This window comes from Ursus arctos, unplaced genomic scaffold (assembly GCF_023065955.2).
Source record: "Ursus arctos isolate Adak ecotype North America unplaced genomic scaffold, UrsArc2.0 scaffold_2, whole genome shotgun sequence".
In the NCBI taxonomy this organism is placed as follows: Eukaryota; Metazoa; Chordata; class Mammalia; order Carnivora; family Ursidae; genus Ursus; species Ursus arctos.
In genome coordinates this window covers 64,377,684-64,404,110 of record NW_026622874.1, presented here as the reverse complement: position 1 = coordinate 64,404,110, position 26,427 = coordinate 64,377,684, and the positions used below count along the sequence as shown (strand labels likewise).

Here is a 26,427-nt window from a genome sequence, read left to right as displayed (position 1 = left end):
GCAGACTGCTCTCTGTGATCGGGTGCCTCCTGTGGTTGGCACCAGACTCTCCAGTGTGCCTGCACGAGTCTGCCAGCGTGCTTGCCTAAGTGCCACCATTTCCTCAAGACAGACTCCTACGCTGCCTACAAACTGGTCTCCCTATAGTTATTTTTCTCCTCTACAGTTCAGCGTTCACACATGGGCCAGAATGATCTTTTAAAAAAGCAAATCTAAAATCAACACCCCTCTGTCCCTTGCCTTGGTCTAGCATAAAACCTTAACTCTCTGGACACGGTCTGGCTTCTTTATGCACCACAACTCTGGCACCATCCTGTGTCCCTGTCTGACCACAGCGACCCCACCATGGAGTCTCTCTAACATCCAAGCTCTCACTCCAGGACATTCAAATGTGCTCTTTACTCAAACCTCAGCTTGAGAATCCAGAGGCTTCTCATCCTTCAAGTTTCAACTTTTTGTCCTTAGGCCGTAACTAGTAACTTTACCTAAATAGGTGTCCTCCTCCCCTAAGGATCCATCTCCACACTATTACATTAACTTGAGAGCATTTTTCCCTCAATTATGCCTTTATTTGTGTGCTTGCTATGCTACCAGTGTGTCTTCCTTCACTAAAGCTCAAAGTTAATGAGGCCTACCACGATGTCTTTACTCCATGCCAGTGACTGAATAGCACCACGTTTTAGAATTTAATAAATAAAAGAAGGAGTGAATGAATGAATAAATAAGTGGAATCCCATTTCCCCAGCTAACTGCTGCTCATCCCTCAGATAACAAACGGTTTAGAGTCACTTTCTCAGGGATGGATTGCTGCGTTGGGTCCCCATTCCACACGCTCATTGAACCTGTTCTTTTTCCTTTTTTTTTAATACCCCTTTATCAATTTTTAATGACATTTAATGTGTAAATTTTTTTATTACCCCTCTCCTCCACTGTAAGTTGCATGAGAGCAATGAACGTGCATGCCTTATTCCCTAATAGATCACAAGGGCCCACAGAGTAGAATGCCTGGCAGATGGATATTCAGTAACTGTTGCTGATTAAATATTTAACAAGTATTTGTTGAATGAATCTAATTATAAGTTTAGGAATTTTTTTTTCTTTTTATTACATTGTTAAAAAATAAAGAATGCTCAGTTTCTCAACCAAAATGGCTTTTAGTTTTTAAAAGTTCATGAATGAACATCAGGAGCAAAAACTTATCTCTGAGGTAAGGGTTATCATTTCCTCTCATAAACAAGTTTTTAATTTTGGGGGGAATAATACTACCAATTAACATCTGTGCACTGACTATGTGCAAATCCCTTCATAAACACTATAATCTCATTACTTGTCATGATTACCCTCTTATGGATATGGAATGGATATGGAGGCCTAGAGAATTTACTTGGAGAATCTGATGAAATGTATGGTTTTTCTCCTGAAAAACACATACAAGCATACACACAGATAATTTTATTTATAACAAGAGAGCTTCTACGGACTCCCTAGGGTTAATTTACAAACCCCCAGGGTTGAGTTCTCTGATAAAGAACTTCTGATTAGAGATGCCTCCTACACGATTGGGCAATGCTTCCCGTTTGTTTACTATCTTTGTTTCAATTCTGAAGACACTTTGTAGATGTTACAAATGTATTTATTATGTAGATTTGCTTCATGTTATTTTATATGCAACTGAAGCAGCTCTTATGAAGATATCTAGAGATAACTCTGCAGAATGAAGTCCCCCTGAATATTGTTACCTTTCATGAAGCTGATAATTTTGAATGCTTAGATTTTTATTATGAGACATACAGGGTTAACAACATTTCTTCCTATAACATAAAATCACTTCTAATTATTAAATTAGCATATATTAAAAATCTTGCACAGCTATTAACAGGTATCTGTGAGCCATTTATCACTGAAGAAACTGTAATGGACTTTCTGCATAAGAATGAATCATTTTTCCTGGTTTCCAAAAGTTGAGTGTTATTTGTTTTTATGACATTTCTTCTCAAAATTCAAAATTACTGCAAAGACATGCCTTATCTTACTTCTCCCATCTATTGAAAATGAGAACTTTGAAGACAACATTTCACATTTATTTATAAGAACAAAAACAAACCAAAAAGCAGATCTATTAAAAGCCCACATACACGTACCAGGAAACCTGAAGGCAAAATAACCTCCTTTTCCCACACAAATAACAAGGAAACAAAATAACCCCCTTACCTGTCATGGTCTGTACTGCCCTTTCGCTGGAAGGCAGTGGCTCCTTTCTGTGAGGCCGAGTTAGTGAAGTGTCCTGTGCGGAAAACAGTCCAGGACTGTCAGTTAATTTCTTCCGGCCACTGGAGTTAGGGTTGGAGACTCTGCAGCTGCCTTGCACTATTGCACTTGTGAAAAGGTTTGTGTGTTCATCACTGCTGGCAGGATCAGAGTTGGGAGTGAATCCTCCAAGGGATAAACTTGGAGAACTTTCTGAACAGTCAATCTGTAAAGGTGTTTGCAATCCCAAAGCCAATGGACTAGATTCTGAAGGCTCTCGGTGGACCCACTGCTCTTCTCTATTTATTAAGCTTTTGGAAGGAGAGAGATGAGGGCAGGACATATGACATCGGTGCTTTTCCTTATGTTTATATCGCTCTCCAACAGTTTCCTTTCCAAATCGATAGCGTTTCAAAGACTCCAAAACAGATCTGGAAGAGCCAGTGTCCATGGAAACCTGGGGTTGCTCAGAAGAACGGTGTTCTCTGTGCTTGTGACGGTGCCTATGTTTGTGCTCGACCATCCAACCATAGGCCATCTCGGGAGGAACGCTAGGGTAGGTACTCATGGAAAGGAGGGGAGTCCTGCTGGTTGTGAGAAAGGCCTCCTGTCGAAGTAGTTTATGCTTTTTCTTATGGTATTTGGTGGGATTGAGAAGTAAATGACCAGCATGCATATAGGAAGGAGGTGGAAGTGGGGGGGTGAAAGAAGGAGAAGGAGGAGGAGGATAGAGAGTGGGAGGGTACCTTCCATAGTAACCTAATCCTAGGGGAGTGGCTGTAAGGGGTGAGGGAGAATAAGGCATGCCATAGGAAGGATAGAATCCAGTACTAGAAAGAGGAAAACTGAGGCTATGCATGAAGGGCATCTCCGCCATTGCCTCCCTCATCTTAGGAGGTCTCCCTCTCTTCTTTTTTAAGTCGGGTTTTCGAATGTAGTGCAAAGGGTCTAAGGGGAAAGAAGGATGTGTATAGAAACTATTAAAGTTGATTCGAAAAATAGTTGGCAGCAGGTCTCGGGGGATAAAATGATGACTTCGATGGGTGATTCGAATTTCGCTCAGACGACTTATCAATTCCTCCAGATCTGCGATGAAGTCCGGATCCTGTCTGCTTCGGAGCTGGGGGTATTTCTTTTTCCGTTTTCGTTTCTGCCTTTTCATCTTGTCATAGCTGAGGTAATCGTGATTCCTGCGCTTACATTTATGTTTATGTTTTTCTTTAAGACTGCTCAGGACTGTAGAGGTTTCAGGGGGAATCAGAGAAACATGTTCAAAAGAATGCCTCCTCTTTTTCTGTCCACAAAATTTCTCTGCTCTGTCTGATGTGCTGTTATTATCTGTTCCAATTCCACTATCACTGGGAATGGTCTCATCACTGTGAGACTCACTAATGGGAGAAGGAGTAGCTTCTTTCAGAGAGGTGAGTTCACTCAAGTGTGAAGGAGAATTTGGCAACAAAGTAGGAGGAGAGAGTCGCCTCCTCCCCTTTGAGGCCTTCTTCATTGCAAGAGTCTGAATCATGCTGCCCTGTCTGGAGTGTAAATGCAAATATGGCACTGAACTGGGTTCAACGAAGCCTGCGTCACTACTTACAGGGCTCTGACCTCCACTAGTCCCAGAAGACTGAGAGCAAATAGGTGATGGAAGAATCTCAGAACTACTAGCAGACGAAGGCAGTAAAGGGGGAAGGATCTGTCCTAATGCTGAGCCAGCTGCCTGCTGAGCAGTTTGCTCAAGGACAGCAAGGCTGGTAGGGCTACCAGAAAGAATGCCATTTAAAACAGTTTTTGGTTTTCGACCCCTTCTCTTTCCTATGTAAATGGTTCCTTTCTTGCTGACATTTATCTGTTGGCCCAATTTAGAGCCAAACGTAGCCGCAAGACTCGACACTGTGTTGTGGAGTTTGGATTGCACTTTCCCTTTATTACTTGATTCTACAGAGCTGGAAAGAATCTGATTCAACAGCTTCTTCCTCTTTAAAGTCTTCATTTTATTTATTTTGCGGATAATTGTTTTCATTAATTGTCCATTGTTTCTCTTGGTAATTTTTTTATCTGGTTCCATCTCAAGGTCACTCATGGTGCAGACAGCTGGCCTACGACTGTCGTCCAGATCATCTGGGTCCTGAAGCTGATCCTCACTCTCAAAGAAATCACTGCTGCTTCGACGGTTGTCACTTTCAGACTCTAGCTTGCTTGGACTCTCGGTGGCAACAAACGGAGCCACTGACAGTACAGGTGGCTTCATCTTGACCGGTGACCTCATCTGCCTCTTCGGTCTGCCTCGCTTTTTTGGAAAAGGAGACACAGAAAGGCTTTGTTTGAAGGAAGGAATTTCAATTTCTGGCTGTAAAATTGGGGGTTCCTGTTCTTCCTTAGACTGCAAAGAAAAAACTTTAGAGGCAGGGATTTTTAAAGTCCTTTTAGGTGGACCTTCCAGTTGAGGCATCTCCTTAGCTTTAGGTCTTCCTCTTTTGGGCTTGTAAATATCAGACAACAGGTCACTAGAGACACACATACTGGAGGATAGTTTGTGAGTAGCAAAAGCCTTGTGAGATGGTTTTTCACTATCAGTTAAGAGAGCAAGAGATGGAGTTGTGGACTTGCTCAACTTTGGCAATCGACGTTTAAGGAAGTCATGATCTACAAACGAAGATGGTCCAATGTTTTTCATAAACTTGGCTGGCTCAGAATTACTATTCGATAGTGAGCTACATGAAACATTTTTAAAAAGCTCTGATCTTTCTAATTCTAGCCCTTTTGGAGACCGGCATGTGCTCCTTGCCACCACTTTAGTCCACCGAGGTTTTCTTCCTTTCCTTTTTTTTAATGGTTTGGACTGCAAACTAGTGCTTAGGCTTTCAGCAACCTGGCAGTGTTTGTCAGACGCAGTGACCGCACCAAGTTTTAGAAAGGGCTTGTTACTAAATAAACTAGTGAAGTTAACAACTGAAGGGGTTATTGTGTGAATACTGGATTCAGAAGTCAAACTTGGCTTTTTTCCCAGGGAAGAGCTTATTCTTGGAATATCTATATGTGTAGTTTTTGAATCAGTTAGCTCTTTATCAATCCCTTTACATTCAATACTCATGCTGTGACCCACAGACCTATGACCAATGTTCAAATGGGTACTTTCAGAAGTAAACTGGTTCTTCCCAACAGATTCAGAAATTTCTTCCATTAATTCTGTGGTAGGACTCAAAAGTAACGGATTAGGGGCCAACTGTGAAGAAGTTTCAGGGGGACTTCTGGTTAAAGGATTAACAGATACAGTAGGTGATGGGGAAGGGAGATTGCTTTCTCCTACTGCACTAAAAGGGGATTTTGCTGTAGATGCATCAGAAGCAGCTCCCATTTGAAAGTCCGGAGAAGTGCAATACACGGGAGGTTGCTTTTCATGCTTTGAGGTTTCATAAGGCCCCCTGTCACTGGATGAGAAACTGTCCTGCTGAATGCACGTTCCTTCATTAAACATTTCTTTCTCCAAATTAATGATTTCTTTTCGAACTGAGAACTTTTCCAATATGCTTTCTTTACTCTGCCGTATAACATTCTTCTCAAAAGTTTTGCTGGTGGTACTATCTTTCAGGGATTCAGGAAGTTCCTGACTTTCATGACTACTGATGTTTGTACTACAAGAAGCCTTTAGTGGTTCCTGAGTAGGGAGCAGTGCTTCGGCTTTAAGGTTTATGGCATCTTTACTGACCAGTCCTGCCATTGAACAACTCACTAGTTTCTTTCCCATGTCCTTAGTAACTAATCCCATTGTTGAATTGGCTACAATCTTCTTTGCACAGTCCTTGGCCACCAGGCCGACAGTAGAACTCAACTTCTTGCCCAAGTCTTTATTAACCAGTCCAACCACAGTGCCAAGTCCTAACTTCTTTCCAGATTCCTTATTCACTAAACCTGGAACAATACCAATTCCTAGCTTCTTTCCTGAATCCTTGCTCAGCAGTCCTACTGTAGTGACAGTCCCTGGCTTTCTGCCTAAGTCTTTATTAATGAATACTGCTGTAGTGCCAGCTCCTAGTTTTTTCACAGAGTCCTTATTGACCAATCCTACTGTTGCATTAAACACTGGCTTTTTCCCAGGATCTTTAGTTACCAATCCAACTGCTGTGCTGATAGCTGGTTTTTTTATTAAGTCCTTATGTATTATTCCAGCTACAGAGCCAACACCTGCTTTCCTGATCAAATCCTTGCTAACCAATCCCGCAGTAGTGCCAGTTCCTAACTTCTTCGGTTTAGTCTTGGAAGACTTAGAGGGAGGACAAGTTGCAATGAGCTGTGCCAACTTTTCTGTCACACTAGTTCCTCCATTAAGTAATGCTCTGTCCTTTAAATCAGGATCCCGGCCACCAACAAGAGTAGATGATGCCGCATTAATGTAATCTGTCATTTCTGAGTGCACTGGAGAAAGCTTCTTAGACAAAGGACTGTTTTCTCCCTGTGAATGAAGATGGATGCTCTCTTCAGACTGGCATTCAACGGCTGCAACATCACCTGTTTTCTTGTACAACTTTGAAGGGTCCTAAAATTTGAACAAGAAAAAGGTTTCAGAGAGAGTAAGTAAACCTTCTATCACTTCCGTTTAGCATTACAAGTGAACAAACCAACTGATCACATATCAGGTAAAAGGTAGGCAATAGTGCTTTTTGAAAAAAAAAACCTGACAAATGTTACACTGTGTCACAGGATGTGAGTTCCTCCGCTGCTGTCAGAGGCTAGCAAAATGTTATCTTTTTTGACTTCCAACCTACCATATAAATCTATATATTACTCAGTATTTAGAAATATCCCTATCCTTTTCTGACATTGTTTTAAAAAGGCAAATTACCAGTCTACTCTTACTTTACATTAAACTGAATAAATGCACATCAGCATACAAATACACTGTTTTTGAAAACAGAAATATTGTTAGTTACAATATCCCATGGTCCTCTTTTAAAATAATCTATCACAGCCTACCTCCTTCATTGATTTCAAAGATTTCCAACCAGCGCTGTATGACCCCACCCATTTCCACTCCTTTAGCTCACTCTCACTTACGGTCTAGAATGAGTAGTCACTCCAGTTCCCTCTTAAGTGACACGAATAAAAAGGACAATGAAATACATTCATAATTTTCTTTAGAATGTATTTTTACATAACATTTTTGGGCTCCAAGTAACTTTTAAGTCATTAACATAAATTGTTATCCAGTTCATGAATCCTCACCGTATACTTTACAAGTGAATTCATTACTTCACACAGCAATCTGTTTTACTTTTGGATAACAATTAAAGAGTTGTCTTCTAGGGCGCCTGGGTGGCTCAGTCGGTTAAAAGTCTGCCTTCAGCTCAGGTCATGATCCCAGGACCCCAGCGTCCTGGTTTCGAGCCCGCATTAGGCTCCTCGCTTAGTGGGGAGGCAGCTTCTCCCACCCCCTCTCCCTCTCCTTGCTGCTTCTCCTGCTTATGCTCTCTCTCTCGTTATCTGTCAAATAAAAACATAAAATCTTAAAAAAAAAAAAAAGAGCTCTTTTATCCACTTCCTCTTTTTTCCTTCAGCATAGTTTTTTTTTAAACAATTAAAGTAATAATTGACAGAAAGAGTTCTTTTTAACCATGAAACAGAAATGAAAGACTTGAACAAATGGAAAGACATACTGTGTTCGTGGATAAGACAACATAAAGATGACAATTTTTCCCTAAACAAATTTATAAATTTAATGTTATCCCTATAAAAATACCACCAAGATTTCTTTCAGGAATAAGAAAAATTATCATATTCATTGGGAAAAACCGACAAGCAAGAATACCTAGCAAAATCTAAAAAGAAGAAAAGTTGGGGCACCTGGGTGGCTCAGTTGGCTAAGTGTCTCACTCACTTTTTTTTTTTTTTTTTTAAGATTTTACTTATTTATTTGACAGAGAGAGACAGCCAGTGAGAGAGGGAACACAAGCAGGGGGAGTGGAAGAGGAAGAAGCAGGCTCCTAGCAGATGAGCCTGATGTGGTGCTCGATCCCAGAACGCTGGGATCACACCCTGAGCCGAAGGCAGACGCTTAACGACTGCGCCACCCAGGTGCCCCAAGTGTCTCACTCTTGATTTCAGCTCAGATCATGATCTCAGAGTTGTGAGATCAAGCCCCGCATCCATGGAGCCGGTGTAAGATTCTCTCTATCCCTCTGCTCCCCAACCCAAACATGAAAAGAAGAAAAGAAAGGGGATAACTGCACCAAATGTTAAAAGTATTTTTTAAAGCTTCTATCGTGAAAACAGTATGGAACTGACATCTGAAAAGACGAAAGAACCAATGGAACAGGGCAGAGCAACAAAACACAAACATCCAGACATGAACTCTATGTAACACGGTATGACTCCTGTTACAGCAGGGAGATCGGTGAGAACTAGGAAACTACCACCTACATTAACTATGCCTCTGACCAAGGAATCCCACTGTGGGAGAGCTATTCCGAGAGACATCGGCAGAAATACAATGGCTACAGAAAGCTATAAAACGTACCACTATGTTTTAAGATTTTATTTTTAAGAATCTCTACACCCTACGGGGGGCTTGAACTCACAACCCTGAGACGAAAAAGCCAGACAGGTGCCCCTGCCACTATTTTAATAGCAAATCCCTAAAATGATTATCTACAGGAGAGTGGTTGAATAAACCAAAGTATATCTGTACAACGAAGTACTATGAAACTGGAAAAAAAATAAGGAGGTATCGACATACTGCTGTGATGCTCTTCAAGAATATACTGTTAGATGAAAAAAGCAGGATAGAGGAATATGAGTATATACCTGATTATATAAACAGGAAGAAAAAACGAAAAATGAATGAAAATGGTGACCTATGAGGAAGGAAAGAAACCTAGAAGTTAGATCTCTGCATTTGCTTATGGTTCTAACTTTGCAGTTAGTGTTTTAAATATTTAAGAAACAAAATTACATCATATAGAAAAATATTCCACATCTCTAAATATTGAAAACAATGTAAACAAATACATCTATCAAATTAACTACATAGCTACATGGAAAACAATTATTTTGAATTATCTTTTTAAAAGATTTATGTATTTATTTTAGAGATGAGAGAGCATGCACGAGCACAAGTAGGGGGAGGGGCAGAGAGAGAGAGAAAGACAAGCAGACTCCTCACTAAGCACAGAACCCCACACAGGGTTCAATCCCACAACCCCGATAACATGACCGGAGCTGAAATCAAGAGCTGGAAGCTTAACCGACTGAGCCACCCAGGCACCCCTATTTTGAATTAGTTTAAAACACAGTATTTAGACAACATGTTTTAAAGACAAAAAGCTGCCCATAAAAAAAATCTTAAATTGCATCCAGCGAGAGTATCAGTATTGGTATATTGGTATAATTATTTTGAACCTAGATAGATGGATAATTGATAGACAAACAGATCAAATAAGTACTATATGAATGTCATTACAAACCAAAATTATGGAAGAAGGAAGGTGATATAATACAAAATCAAAGAGGTTAACTAAAAACGCTGTAATTTTGGGGTGCCTGCGTAGTTCAGTCAGTTAAGTGTCTAACTTGGGCTCAGGTCATGATCCCAGGGTCCTGGGATTGAGCCCCACATCACTCTCTCTGCTCAACGGGGAGCCTGCTTCTCTCTCTCCTCTGCCATTCCCCCTGCTTGTGCTCTCTGCCTCTCTCTGTCAAATAAATAAAATAAAAATCTTAAAAAAAACAAACCTATAATTTTAAGCTGGAATTAGAAATGTACAAAATCTTTAACACGCATGTGTGCGCACATACACACATGCTTATTCCCCTATCTCCATCAAATGGCCTATAAACAATGAAATTCCAGTAGCAATGAACACCTCTAATACTCAAGACTGTGGTCCCTACCTACTACTTCCCATTAAAATGAACCAGAGTTCCTTGTAGAACAGACTGTTTCCAAGTATTAGGAAATGTACAAGAGGATCCAAGGGATGCATATGTATCTCTTCCCTTGTACCAGTCACTCTATACTTTTTAATCTGAAATTTACCATAATGAAATGCTTTTATTAAAAAAATTTCTTACTAAGAGTGAAGTAAAATTTGCCTTTCTGTAACCTGCATTTACTGATCTGAGTCTCACCTTCCCAAACCCCACAGAATAAGTCTAAGCGCTCTGCTTTCCAAAAGCTTTTCACCCATTTGAACTCAACCAACATAGTCAATCTTCTGTCCCTAAGCGGTTTCACATCTTTTCTGTCATTTTCCGATAGCCTAGTTTCGGTTTCTTAATACTCGTCTTTACGCTGTGGCAACTAAAGCAGAACACAGCACCACCAACAGCTGATGAAATCAGAGTTAAGGGAACGTAATTACCTCTTTTCGACTAGACTCTTACAATTTTGCTCAAGAGGAAACAGACTTTTTTGACAGTCTCCTGTATAATTTATGTCAAGCTTGTAATTAAAGAACCTCTTATATTTTCTTCCCATTCTATTAAGAAACAATATTCTCATTCTGTACTTTCACACTTTTCAAAATTTAAAAATTAAGAGGCTTTATTATTTTATGTATTTAAAAATATATTTGTATCTGAAAATTATGGCATTGCCAATTTTAAAACTGACCTAGGGGTGCCTGGGTGGCTTAGCCGTTAGGTGTCTGTCTTCGACTCAGGCCATGATCCCAGGGTTCTGGGATCGACCCTGCTCAATGGGCTCCCTGCTCAATGGGAAGCCTGCTTCTCCCTCTCCCACTCCCCCTGCTTATGTTCTCTCTCTCGCTGTGTCTAATAAATAAAATCGTAAAAAATAAATAATAAAACAGACTTAAATCTTTCTTGTATAAACTATGACTATGTGCAATAACATTGATAAAGCTTATTAACAGTAGTGAATGGAAGGAGCCACTGTATACTATGTGATTCCATTCATATTTGGTTCACAAATAGGCATTACTAGTCATAACATTAAAAGTCAGGAAAGCAGTCACCCCTGGTATGAGGTAGTGTGGTACGTGGTAGGAGTAAAAGGAAAGGAGCATGGGAAGGGCTTAACGGGAGCTGGCAGTGTTCTCTCTCTCACCTGAATGCTTGTTAAATGGGGTGTTTGGGTTTGTGAAAATTCATTGAGCTGTCACACTTATGAATTAAATGTATTTATACTTCAATTAAAGTTATTTTTAAAAATTTTGCCTAAAAGTAGAGATATATATATATACAGCTCCCATAAGCTGTGAAAGGACTGGAGTTCAATCTGGATTTTTCATCCCATCAGAAATATAGATCTCCAATGAACTAAAATCAGACTAAGGCAGTATCCCACAGTAAATGGTCAATGATTAAAGAGAAGAAAAACAACAACAACAACAAAGACATATGTAGATAATTTGGTTTTGGTTTCAAAGACCTTTTCTTCCAAATCCTGATATTAGATAAACTGAGTTGGTGAGTTAATAAGATGTAAAAAAAAGTACATTTGGTACTGGTGATATTATCCTCTTACATTTCCTTTTTTCTTTTTAAGATTTTATTTATTTACTTGTCAGAGAGAGAGAGAGAGAGACTGAGAGAGAGCACAAGCAGGGGGAGGAGCAGGCAGAGGGAGAACCCAACTCCCCCCTGAGCAAAGAATGCCAATGCGGGGCTTATCCCAGGATGTTGGGATCATGACCCAAGCCAAAGGCAAACGCTCAACTGACTGAGCCACCCAGGCACCTCTCCTCTTACACTTCTAAGAACCCTTTAAAATGACAACTAGTAATAATAAGTACCATTTTTAAGACAGTATATATTAGCCAATGGATAAATTATTGTATCAAAGCATCCGAGTAGGCATAATTTTTTTCAACATGAAAAGAGCTTTCTCCCAAATATAAAGGTATGCTTATTTTAAAAAAGAGACAAAAATACTATCACCCATGGATAAACACTTTTACATTTCAGATACTTCCATCACATGCACAACATGCACATGTACATTCTTTCATAACAATGAGCCCAAAATGCTTTTTGTTTTGTAGCTCAGTTAAATGATACTAGGAAGATACCTCTCTGTGCAAATAAATCAGGAGTTAGACTACTGATTCAACGGTTTCATAATAGTCCATAATTCATAAAATCAACCTGACTTCCTGCTTTTAAAATAACTTCATTTTTTATTATGAATATATGATGAACATGCAATTACATCAATCTTTGACTACTTGTCCAATTACTTCCTTCAGAGAACTACTAGATCTAAAGGGATATACAATAAATAGTTACACATGTGGACCAGCTACACACGAAAGGGAAAAGAATGTTTTTTTAAAAGTAAAAAAAAAAAACTTCATTATAAAAATCCAGACTGTACAAACAATACATTTCTGCAACTCAAGATAACACTTTAGGATTTGTGATTTCCTACACTGTCAGGCAATGCTTCTTATAGCAGAAACAACAATACCATCTGACAACTCAACCCTGATAATTCTGAAATTAAACATTGCCAATTTGGGTGATTTGGTTATAGCCATGTTCAGAGATTTTACTGTCTCCCATTTACCGTTTCAGTAAGTTCATTAAGTTTTCATTTCAGATGCTATTATTTCTAGGATTATTATTTAAGTTCATTTTCAAATCTACTTGCTATTGTCCTGTTTTTATCAAATCGCTTTTTGTCCATTTAAACACTTAAAAATCTGGGGCGCCTGGGTGGCTCAGTCGTTAAGCGTCTGCCTTCGGCTCAGGGTGTGATCTCAGAGTCCTGGGATTGAGCCCCACATCAGGCTCCTCCGCTGGGAGCCTGCTTCTTTCTCTCTCTCTCCCCCTGCCTGTGTTCCCTCTCTCGCTGGCTGTCTCTCTGCCAAATAAATAAATAAAATCTTAAAAAAAAAATAAACACTTAAAAATCTTTCAGATGGTTTCCGTATCTACAGCTCTTTGGATGTGAAGGCTATGTGTGCATGTACTAACTTGCCCTACTGTGAGTTTGTGCTCATGTGCAGTCTGTAATTTTCTGTTTACTGTTTACGTTATGCCATGTAAGTTTTTTTGGTGGGATGTCAATGTTCTAAATGTGAACAGAAGACTGTGTATTCCCATTTTCAGTGTTTAAAATTTCACAACCTATTAAGTTTTTTGAATTTCTATTTACATTTCATTTACCACCTGTTATTTTGAATGTCCTGTCACATGATTTTGCTGGCTGTGCGTATTTCTTCAGCACGGAAATAAATAACTGTTCAAAAGCCTTGGTACCTACTATCTTTCTACATTGTGGAATTTATCATCACTGATTTAAAAGAACCCTCAGTATGTTAGAAATAATAGTTCTTTTTTCTCTCATGTTACACATATTTCCCCCAATTTATCAGTTGTCTTTCCACTTCCCATTAGATTTCTTACAAAGTTACAATCTATTATGCATTCAAATACCTATGAAAAACTACTAAGCACCTCACACAGGCTGTCAGTGAACCCCACAACTAAATGATGTAGGTATTATAATTAACCTCAGTAAGAAGGACAAGAGAAAAGTTGAGATACTACCAGCCCAAGGTCACCTAACCAGGTAAGCGACCAAGGTATGACTTAAACCTAGTCTCATTTCACAGTCAAAGCTCTTAACTATTACAGTCAATAAAACAGTCTCTTTAGCTCTACAGCTGTTTTCATACTGTATCTGGGAAGGTCAAACTTTCCTGAAGACAACAATCTTCACCATATTTTCAAGAATGTTTTTTTTTCTTTTTAGTTTAAATTATTTATGTATCTTGAATTTTGAAAATAATCTGTGAGTAGGTACTCAGCTTTAACCTTTTTCATACGTCGTAAAAAGTTGTTCACTGTTTAATGGAGTACAGAATATCAGTTGGCGGAAGACTGAAAATGTTCTGGAGGTGGATGGTGATGATGGTTTCACAACAATGTGAACGTACTTAATGCCCACAGAACTGTATATGTAAAACTGGTTTAAAAGGTAAATTTGACGTTATGTATATTTTACCACATTAAAAATTCACAGATAAATTTTGGGAGAACTGACCTTCATGATGATCCTGTTCAAAAACATTTCCATTTGTTCAAGACTCAATAATATTTTGCAGCTTTCTTCTTCTAGATCTTAAACCCTAAAAGTTGGTTATTTCCAGATATTACTGTTTTCTCATTTATTACTCTATTAGTCAATCACCTCACTGAATTCTCTTACAAGCTTTTTGACTGACTGTCTTGGAATATCAATGTATACAGCATCATCTGCAAATAATAGTAATCTTAATTACTTTTTCTATTTTTATCCTTCTAATTTCTCCTTTCCAATTTTATTAACTAGTATCTCCCAGTAACATTATTACATAACAGTGACCACAAAGAGCATCTGCTTCATCTACATTTCAATGCAAATGCTCTGATATCTATCTACATACATGTGTACATATATACATAAGCTCATTTATATGTCTACATATATTACATACTTTTACATATTTATTTTACACATTAAGGGAATATCAGTTTTTCTCTTTTTTTAGCTACTGGTGTTTCTAGTATTATACTCCCTTGGATTTCTGGGGAAAAACAATCCATAGTAATACATAGCTCTTTTTTTCCCTTTAAATAAACAATTTTTTAAAAAAGATTTTATTTACTTATTTGAGAAAGGGCGTGTGTGCGTGCCGGCACGATCATGAGTGGGGGCCAGGGACAGGGGAGAGGGAGAAGCGACTCCCTGCTGAGCAGGCAGCCTGACACTGGGCTCAATCCCAAGGCCCTAGGATCATGCCCTGAGCTGAAGGCAGATGCTTACCTGAGCCACCCAGGCACCCCTCCTTTAAAGAGACATTTTGAGATAATTGTAATTTCACCTGTAGTTGTGAGAAATAATAGAGATCCAATATACCCTTTACCCAAGTTCCTCCAGTAACACCTTGCAAAAGTATAGTTACCACAACCAGAATACTGATATCAACATAATCCACAGATCTTATTCAGATTCTCCCAGTTTTACACATATTCATTTGTGTTTTTATATACGTGTTTAGTTCTATACAGTTTTATCATCACCTGTGTAGGTCCACACATCCAGCACTACAATCAAGACACAGAATGGTCCCATCACCAAAAGGATCACTTGTGTTGTCTGTGTATTGCAAAGCTTCATATTTTTTAACTAAGAAAATAATAACTGAAGTCAAAGACTGTAAGCCTTGGCTATCGATTGTTAATGACATAAATGACATAAGACAAGCACAGAGCTACCACAACATTCTGTAAAGATGAAGGACACCTATGAACTTGTTTCCATAAAATATAAAGCAAATCTACTTCTATCTTGCCAAGTTAAGTTGAAATATGCTTAAGACTTTTTGTCAAAATAGGCAAAAAACTTTGCTTTGACATTTAAAGATTTAACAGTTCCAAGGACTGATTTGTAACCTTGAGACTAAAATGAAGTCCTTATAGAACTACATAGGCTATTTATTATAAAAGGTAGTTTCAATCATTAAGAATTATAGATTTTCATTCTTGAACAGTGGTATAATAATACAGTAATATACCTTTAATTAATTCAACAAATCTAAATAATACTAGGTGTAGTCCTCCTTGTATATATATTTAAAAGTAAGCTAAAGCAAAACTTACCCATATTCAGAAGAATGTGAGTATGTGCTCAAACAAGATTATTGTGTAGTTTCCCTTTTTGTGCTATCTTTGTAAGGCTTTAGAATTAATAATATGCTTGCCTTCTTCCCTTTCTTAGGCTCTGCAAATGTCTGAATAATTTTGGAATTATCGGTCTCCTCAAGGTTTTATAGAATTAAACCAAAGTCAGGAACAGGATTTCTGGGCAACAGTATTAACTGTGAGAGACTTCTCTATTATTAATTTTTGATGATCGGTAAGTTAAAATTTTCTGTGATTTCTGGAATCAGATTTAGTAAATTATCTTTTTTTAAAAAAATCACCGTTACCCATGTTTTCACATTTATTTGCATTCACATAATTTTTTAAGATTTTATTTTTAAGTAATCTCTGCACCCAATGTGGGTTTGTTTTTTTTTTAAGATTTTATTTATTTTTATTTATTTATTTGACAGAGACAGCCAGTGAGAGAGGGAACACAAGCAGGGGGAGTGGGAGAGGAAGAAGCAGGCTCCTAGTGGAGGAGCCTGATGTGGGGCTCGATCCCAGAACGCTGTGATCACGCCCTGAGCCGAAGGCAGATGCTTAACGACTGCGCCACCCAGGCGCCCCAATGTGGGGTTTGAACTCACCACCCTGAGCTCCACTAACTGAGCCAGCCAGGAGCCCCTTCTTTGCATATAACTAAGCAAAAAACCTAAGTATTAGAACTTTAACTTCTACTGTATTTGGAGTTATTTGCCCTTTAGCACTACTTATTTTATATATTCCTGTTTTCCCTCCCTCCTGTTTACTTCTGGGTTACACTTGCTAAATAAAATCTTACGCTTCATTTCCCCCCAAAAGAATCACTATCTGGATAGTGACTGCCTTTATTTTCTAGTTCATTTCCGCATTCTGGATTCTCAAACACTCCTCTCCTAAGATTGTCTTGTTCTCTTGATAGGTACTGAGGGGAATTGTTTATTCCATTTATTTTCATTCTTTCCCTTTTAATTGATATTTAAAGGTACCTTCCCTTTAAATATGGCTTTTGTTATTTTCTAGAAATTCTGAGGTTTCGGATATTTCCAGACTGTGAGATCTTTTTCTTGTCTGCTTTTTGTTGTCTATTCTAGTCTTTCTCCACCGTGATCAGAGAATACTGTTTGTTTTTACTCTTTATGCTAGCTTATTGTATGTTCAATTTTTGTGAGACTCTGTTATGGACTGAAGTTTGTGCCGCCAAAATTCGAATGCTGAAGCCCTAACCCCACCCCCTAAATGTGGTTGTTTGTCCTTCAAGGAGACCTTTACTTCAGCATAAATAAAGTTAGAAAGGTGAGACCCAAATCTAATAAAAATGGGGTCCCTGTCAGAGGAAGAGAGCTCAGAGATCTTCCTCTGCATTCACAGAGGTCTTGTGAGGACACATCAAGAAAATGACTGTCTCTACCAGGAAAAGAGTCCTCACCAGAAACCAACCCTGACAGGAAAATGATCTTGGACTTGTAGACTCCAGAACTGTGATGAAAGGAATTTCTGTTTTTAAACCACCTGGTCTATGATATGTTGTTATGGAAATCCTAGTAGCTTGAAACACCATCACATTTTTGTTACACTTTGACTTTTCACAGCCTAAACTTTTTTTTTGACACTATGTGGAATGTACTTACTTTATCTGTTAAATTAAAAAATGTAGAAAACGTGTACTCCTAGAAATTCAAAACAATAACTTGTACTTAGTCGTCGATATTGGCTCTCTGCTATCAGTAGTGATTAAATTAGTATTCTCTTCCTGTTCCTGCCTCATCAATGACTATCAGGTTTTTTTTATTGGTTTTATCAACTTTAAATGACACTTTCTGATCCCTTCTATAATAAATGAAGAATCAATGTATAAACTACTTCTCCATGTTCTCTCATTTCCCCAATTTTTATTAAACTTACAAAACCAACTGCAGTCCCTTTGTTTTAGCCTTTCCATTCTTCTTTTGTTGGCTAACAAAAAAATTGAAGATTGTCTTCCACAGTTTGTTGAAGAATGAAAACAATACACTCTGAATTCAAGTGTTCAAAAAAGTTGGTCAATATCCTTCTGGTATAGATGAACTGTTCAATTTGAGGGCATTATGAAAATTGCTCTTTTGGTTCTGAATTTTCACGCGAACACCTCGAATTTCATCCTCCCAGAGGTAACTTGATCCTTTGACCTGGATCACAAAAGAGAGTCTAAGCTTTACTGATAAAGTCTAACACTGCAATTGTTTCTATGACAAACACTCTATAATAATATTAAATGAGACCTAACAAGCCCTTTCAATCTATTTACTGAAATTTTCTATTATTTCATTTTTAAAAATTTTTATCTTTTTAAAATATTTTATTTATTTATTTGAGAGCGAGAAAGAGAGTGCAAGAGAAAGCAAGCAGGAGAAGGTGGGAGGGGGAGAGGGAGAGGGAGAAGCACACTCCCCGCTGAGCAGGGAGCCAGGACTCTGGGATCATGACCCGAGCCAAAGGCAGAAACTTAACAAAGTGAGCCACCCAGGCACCCCGAAATTTTTTATTATTTTAGACAATGTCTTTATGTTTTTTTTTTTTTTAAAGATTTTATTTATTTATTCGACAGAGATAGAGACAGCCAGCGAGAGAGGGAACACAGGCAGGGGGAGTGGGAGAGGAAGAAGCAGGCTCCCAGCAGAGGAGCCTGACGTGGGGCTCGATCCCAGATCGCCGGGATGACGCCCTGAGCCGAAGGCAGACGCTTAACCGCTGTGCCACCCAGGCGCCCCGACAATGTCTTTATGTTTTTAACAGCTGATCTAATTTAAAAACTCTGCCTTTCTATTTGAAGATACCAATTATGCATATCTTCTATTTCTTCCCCCTTTCCCCATATATATTACACCTTGCCCATCCTTTCGAACTTTGTTCGTTTCCATTTTGTTCCTTCTTCCCTACTGTTTTCACATGTGCTGCTTCTAACTGCACTTTTCTATAACTAATTTTTCTCTGTCTCCTAGTATGCCTTCCAAATGCCTCGTATGTCTCCTGTGTTCTTGAAACTGCTGTTTTATCCTTCATCATTTTTACAAAAGTGATTGTTTTAATTTTTTGTACTTCCCAGCAAAATATTTGGAAACAGTATCCTTGCTACAACTGCAATCCAGTCTCTAAAACTTGTCAGCTGGGGAAGCTCTGTTTGGAACTGACAATTATTTTTTCTCAGCATTTGAAGATATAAATCTTTTGTTCCCTAACCTTTCTTTAGTTGTTTGAAGGCCTGATACTTCTTTAACTGTTGCTCCTCTAATTCTCATTGTTTTAGATTTTTTTGTCTTTGATATTCTACCGATTCACTTAATGTATCAGTGTAGACATAACTTTATCAATCCTTCTCAGAACATGTCCATCATAAATATTCAATTTGGGGATATTACCCCTCAAATATTAGATATCCTCAATTATTCTTCAGGACTCCAATTTGGACATATTTGACTTATTACCATCCTTTATCATCCTTAATTCTTTCTACCATTTTGACATCTCTGGCTCTGCTACATTCTGGGTAATTTTCTCAATACTATTTTCCAGTTCACTATTCTCTCCACAGCTGTGTCTAAATTGAAAGCTAAACTATTGTTCACTGAGCCTTTATTTAGGAACACTTCGTACATTTGAGTGTCTTCCTTGCCCAGGGGCCATGCTAGTCTTCTCTGTATCTTTCTAATTTTATTCTATGTGCTGCCAAAACAAGCACTACTGAGTCTTTAAATGTAAATGGGTGCACTTTTTTCAATCATGAAAATAAACTGTTCAACATATCCAGAAAATATATTTCACTGGCGTCTTTTGAAAATCTGCCTGGTTATCTTCTTCTTAAAGGTTTATTCTTACCTCTTGCTTATAATCTTTTAAGTCTATAATCATTTCAAATACTTTATATTCTTTTTGTTAAGGGAAGATTCACAACTTTTTGTTTATTTCTTTTTTAAATAAACTCTATGCCCAACCTGAGGCTTAAACTCATGACCACGAGATCAAGAGTCCCATGTTTCACCAACTGAGCCAGCCAGGATTCCCAAATACTTGACATTCTTAATTCAACAACTGTATTATTTGACACTCCGGCAGAATTTAATCCTGTTGTTAGCTGTGTTTGGGTTCTTGCTGCTCATGATGGATAACTTTCTTGGGATATTTTTTTTCAATGTTTAATTCTGAACTCTTCTTAGAGGTGCTTCACTGAGGGTACAGACCCTAAGACTCCTGCTTCCAACTCCTTACCTTGAGTAGGTTTAGAATAAAATGCAGATCAATTTTAAATTCTTCTCTAGACAGGGGTGTATTTTTCTGGGAGGAAGGTAACAAAAACATATATAAAGGAAAACACTGAGATATAGCCTTTTTAAAAAAGATTTATTTATTTATTTACTTATCTGAGAGAGCGAGTGAGCGAGTGAGCATGAGTTGGGGGGGGGGGGCAGCAGAGGGAAAGGGAGAGAAGCAGACCCTCTATTCAGCAGGTAGCCCAATGCAGGGCTCGATCTCAAGACTCTGAGATCATGACCTGAGCTGAATCCAAGAGTCCAACCCTTAAACAACTGAACCACCTTGGCTCCCCACTGAGACAGAGCTTTTAAAAAATAACAACAACAAAAAACAGTATCTAAAAAGGAACAAAGATATGAACAGACAATTCAAAGTAGAGAATTAAATAGCAGAACAAGAAAACATGTTCAAACTCACTAGAATAAGGGAAGAAACAAATGCTAAAAGATAGGGCTTTTGGGGTGCCTGGGTGGCTCAGTTGTTAAGCATCTGCCCTCAGCTCAGGGCGTGATCCCAGGGTCCTGGGATCGAGCCCCACATCAGGCTCCCTGCTCTACTGGGAGCCTGCTTCTTCCTCTCCCACTCCCCATTGCTTGTGTTCCCTCTCTCGCTGGCTGTCTCTATCAAATAAATAAATAAAATCTAAAAAAAAAGAAAGAAAGAAAGAAAGAAAGAAAGAAAGAAAGAAAGAAAGAAAGAAAAGAAAAGAAAAGAAAAGAAAAGAAAAGAAAAGAAAAGAAAAGAAAAGATAGGGCTTTTATACTTTGCCTACTATGAGTGACTACCAAGAAGTGAAGGAGAATGAAGAAAATAAATGAGACCTCAAGAAACATATTCACAGAATTTAACGGGAGGGCAAGTTACAAAGAGGAAGACAGGAAAAGAATAAAAATTACAAAAATATTTTAAAATATCTCCTTCTAAAAGATATTATGGATTTATACTTGAAGGCAGATTTTTACGAAGTTTGGCTTTAGTCTCAAGAAAGCCAAACAACTAAACACTTACTTTCATGTTCTTTCTGGTATTATAAAACTTAGGAGTAATCAACATAATAAATTACTACAAATTATAATCAGTCTAACATTGTCAGTAATACAAATAAGGGATGACGCTCGGATATGTGGTATTATTTGAATATTCACGTTCAAATAAAGGTTAAGAATTCCATTTGAAACATGAAGAACTTCTTTATGGGTATCATATATTAACATTTAATAAGCAGAGGTCGATGTATTATTGCAGAACTGAAATGCTGAAATAATCACAAAAGCTGTTAGTTTCATGTTCTAAAACAAGAACTATCAAATAAATAAACAAGGAAACTGACAATATAACGAGTAAGTTATCTAAATTAGTATCAAATTTTAAAATTAAGTAAATAGATGCTAATAGAATTTAAATAATCATAAAAGACAGAATAACAGAATTGCATTTATATCATAATTCTCACCTTAGAATTTCAGTGCACTAAGCAAAATAACATTAAACATTAACTTTTAAGTAAAATGTTTTACTCTCTTTAATCCTTGGAACTTTCAAGGAAAATACCTTTAGCAATTTTTCATGTTATGTGAGAATTAATTAAAAGCATGTCAACTCAAAGTTTCACAACAGAAAGTCCAAAATAAATCATCTTCACCCATCATAACAACCTTTGATCTGGACATAAAGAATAGTATTTTTAAAAAGTAGAAAATGTTAGAGGAAAATAAAATATCTGCAACAAGTGTGGCTCTTACTCCACAAAAAAAAATTAAATGCTTTAAGATATCTTCATGAATATGATTCAGGACGCCTGAAATCTGAATAAGCACTGCTACAGACTGACATTCATTTTCAGTAGTTGATAAATATTTTTTTGAGATCTGCCCACAAAGTTCCTCTGAGAAAACATCCCATTGAAAAACTTGTTCCTAAATCTCATTCAACTGTAAACAAAATGTGAATATGATTAGATACGCTACTTCTATTTCTTGCACATCAAACATTCAGAAATATAAAAAACATGCAAGCTTGGCAACATGCGATGATAAAACTTCTGCTTTGGTTTTTGGTGAAAGCTGCATCTCACACTGCTTAACAACAGAATGAATCTGACTAAAATAAACCCTACAGAATGGAAAACCAATAAAGAAACAAAAAATAAGTTAAATTATTGTTTAATTAAGATTGACAATAGAACAAACATAGTGAAGACTATGAACGATTTGGGAATTATAAGAGGAGAATGTTCTGTTCAGGGGCGAGTGGGTAGCTTGGTCTGTTAAACATCGGACTTCAGGTTAGGTCATGATCCCAGAGTCCTGGGATCTAGCCCCACGTCAGGCTCCCTTGCTTGTCCTTTTCCTTCTCTCTCTTTACCTGCCCCTGCTCGTACTCTTTCTCTCAAATAAATAAATAAATAAAATCTTAAAAAAAAAAAAAACAACCATCTTGTTCACATCTTCAAGTTGTATGTTTAGAGAATTAGAGCACAGACTTACTATCTGTAAACAGAAATACAGTAGTAGGCTATTTACATCATTCTTGTTACACTAGAGATTTTGAAATTAAGTTTCCATCTACTTAATGAAACAGGAAGGCTGGACTTATTACGTTAAAAGAAGAGTTTTTGAAATATAGAAAGCTCTAATATTACTCTACAAACAACAATATGAACATAGGAAAACTTATTCAAAATAGTCTGTTTACTGGAAATCACTGGAACAGTGTTGTGCGTTAGGAGTGTGTGTGAATGTGTGTGTTGTATACAGGTTACCTGCTGGAAAGTTCCTCCTACCTATTGTTCTATTACATGGCAGATACTGAAACTAGTGTTCATGCAACGAAAGCTGAGATGCAGATGGAAACTCAGACAACTCTATTACCTTGTAAACCAATCACACACACCTCCATTGCAATGTTCACAGATACAAGGTTTATTAAGAATTTAGAATGTTGCCACTCCATCCTAACAAAAAGTAAAAAGCTAAACAAACTGAAAAATCAACAGATCTTCTTAGATCCATACTGGAAGTGAGGTCATAGGGCAAACTACTACTGCCACCCGAACTGGAGTGACCGACAGAGAGCCCTAATTTACCAGAGCAGAAAACCATGAGCTGAGACATTGATGGGAAGCAGTGACAGGGTAGCCCTGAATTTTAATTGGCAAACTGTGAGAGGCTTAGTGCACAGATGTCTGGGAGCTGAAAACTCCAGGAAGAATCAGCCACTGAGATCCCCCATTTTGAGTTTTAGCTCCTGCATCTGTACCAGATTCTCACACTGAAAAAAATCCCCCCCCCTTCCCACAGGAGGAGGGGGAAAGGTAACCATTTTGAAATATGTCAGAGCATTCTACTGACAAGGTCTGCCCTCAGGAGACGCTACTAAGCAGAGCCTAATGTGTTAGAATTTAACAAAGCCTAACTGCTTTGGGGGAAGGGAAACACCCAACTTTAGCCTACTCTAGCCATCTTGTCCTACCTCAAGAGGAGAGGGGGAAACAGAAGCATTTGTGAAGTTCAGTCTAGAAGTACAGGCTCCCTAAAAGACTGAAGTCTAAAGAACACCTCCCCCTCCCCTCCCCTCACACCTTATCACCACATCACTACAAGTCTAGAGAGCAATTCCTTTTACCCAGTACCTTATGCCCACCTATGAAGAAAAAATTACAAGACATACTAAAAGACAATACAGTCTGAAGACAGAGAAAGCATTAAAATCAGGCTCAGGGCACCTGGGTAGCTCAGTCGGTTAAAGAGCCAACTCTGGGTTTCAGCCCAGGTGGTGATCTCAGGGTTGTGAGACAGAGCCCCACCTCAGGCTCCAAGCTCAGTGCTGAGTCGGCTGGGACTCTCTCTCCCCCTCCCAACCACATGCTTGGACATGCGCGCTCTCTTTCAAAAATAAATAAATAAATAAATAAATCTTTTAAAAAATCAGGATTAAATATTATAGGAATGTTAGAAGTATCAGACTAGGAATTTAAAACAACTATGATTAACATGCTAATTGATAACACATGCAAGAACAGATGGGCAATGTGAGCAGAGAGGTGAAAATTCTAAGAAACAAACAAAAAGAGTTTCAGAGAACAGAAACACTAAAAAAATCAAGAATGGCTCTGATGAGCTCCTTAGTAGACTAAACATGGCTGAGGAAAGAATCTCCAAGCTTAAGCCTAACTCAACAGAAACCTCCAAAACTAAAAACCAAAGAGAGAGAGAGAGAGAGAGAGAAAAGGACAGAAGACCCAAGAACTGTGGGACAACAATGTAACATCTGCATAATGGGAATATAAGAAGAAGAGAGAAAGGAACAGGAAAAATATTTGAAACAATGACTGATAATTTCCCTAATTTTATACCAGCCACCAAACCAAGTCCGGAAAGCTCAAAGAACAGTAAGCAGGTAAATGCAAACAAAACAAAACAAAACAAAACAAAACAAAAACCCTATCCCTACACACATCATCTTCAAACTATAGAAAATCAAAGATAAAGGGGCACCTGGGTGGTTCAGTCGGTTAAGTGTCTGCCTTGGGCTCAGGTCATGATCCCAGGGTCCTCAGATAGAGCCCCACATCAGGCTCCCTGCGTGGGGAGCACACTTCTCCCTGTCCCTCTGCCACTTGCTCTCTTTAAACAAACAAACAAACAAACAAACAAACAAAGCAATTTTTTTAAAGAAAGAAAGAAAAGAAAAAAGGAAAAAAAATCAAAGACAAAGGGAAAAATCCTGAAAAGAAGACAGATGGGAAAAACACCTTGCCTACAGAAAAGCAAAGGTAAGAATTATATCTAACATTTTGGAACCATGCAAGCAAGAACAGTGGACTGAAATTAAAATGTTAGAAGAAAAAAATCACCAACCTAGAATTCAGTACCCTGTGAAACTACACTTTAAAAGTGGAGAAGAAACAAAGACTTTCACTGACAAACAAAAATTGAGGGAATTTGGGACGCCTGGGTGGCGCAGTCGTTAAGCGTCTGCCTTTGGCTCAGGGCGTGATCCTGGCGTTCCGGGATGGAGTCCTACATCGGGCTCCTCTGCTGGGAGCCTGCTTCTTCCTCTCCCACTCCCCTGCTGTGTTCCCTCTCTCGCTGGCTGTCTCTCTGTCACATAAATAAATAAATAAACAAATCTTTAAAAAAAAAATTGAGGGAATTTGTATCCAGCAGACCTGCTTTTGCAAGATGTTAAAAGTTTTTGAGAGAAGGAAAACGACAGTTCAGAAACTCAGATCTACATAAAGAAAGGAAGACCACTGAGAAAGGAAAAAGTGCAGGTAACATATAAGCTTTTCTTTTTCTTATTCTTATCGATGTAAAAGATAAGTGTGTTTAAAATAATAGCAACAATGTATCTGACAAGGTATGATTTTATATATCCTTATACATAAGTGAAATGAACAATGGTGATGATACAAAAGAGGGGAGGGAGGAATTTGGGTTATTTTGTTATTAAGATGTACCCATGAAGTGACAGTGTTATCTGAAAGTGGACTTGGCATAGTTGTAACTGTGTATTGCAAACTCTAGGACAATCACTAAAAAATATAAAGAAAAAGGTTTATGGACAAAATTTTCCCCAATGATAGTAAGAAACATAAGTTATTCGTAAAACTATGTTAGAAATTAGAAATATAGGGGCATCTGGCTGGCTCATTCAGTTTCATAAAATCCCTAGGTTTTGTTATCTCATCTTATAAGGCCTTTAATTCTGATGTCTCTCCAAAAGTCTTCATTTGTTTCCATGCAGCTATATCTCGAAATTACTTAGCAATGTGCACTTATGGAGCAGTCTGTACGTGAGCATCTCTGGAGTGATTTATGGTCATTAAAATGAAATAAAAGACACGAACAGGCAACCATAAAAGGCAGCATGTGAGTTAGCAAGTCAGCATGATGATATTTAGGCTTAATTCCCTGGGACTTAAGGAAAGCTATGCCTTCTTTGAATTTGGTTCAAAAATGACTTTTTCCATTAGCAAGATCAACAATGAAATGAGAAATATTCACATTCACGGTACCTCTTTGTACACCACTCAAACAAACCACGATACAGACTCAAGCAGATATCCTTAACACCCAACACTTTAAGAGAAAGTGAATTGCTCAATCAGCCAAATGCAGCACTGATTAGAGAAGTGTCTACTACAAAATGAAAGAATTGAGGATGAACCTGATGAAACTGACTAGGATAGTCTGAATTCACAGTGCAATAGAAGATACCTGCTTCCCCCTCCATTTACGGGAGCAGATGTTTCCATAATGG

The 26,427-nt window shown here is 38.1% G+C and overlaps 1 protein-coding gene and 1 non-coding gene across 10 annotated transcripts in view; both read right to left on the bottom strand.

The window, feature by feature from the left end:
- ASH1L (ASH1 like histone lysine methyltransferase) overlaps window positions 1-26,427 on the bottom strand; it is a 173,606-nt gene that overhangs the window by 109,317 nt on the left and 37,862 nt on the right. For 8 of the 9 annotated variants that reach the window (XM_057315003.1, XM_057314999.1, XM_048225436.2 and 5 more), the window contains one exon: window positions 2,212-6,781. In XM_057315003.1, coding sequence (XP_057170986.1) covers window positions 2,212-6,781 — 4,570 coding nt within the window. Of the gene's footprint in view, window positions 1-2,211; window positions 6,782-17,778; window positions 18,042-26,427 lie in introns of all 9 variants that reach the window. The other variant, XM_057315005.1, reaches the window with a different exon arrangement.
- On the bottom strand, window positions 19,485-19,591 carry LOC113245439 (U6 spliceosomal RNA). The gene has a single exon (XR_003312697.1). It is a non-coding gene; the product is annotated as a U6 spliceosomal RNA (small nuclear RNA).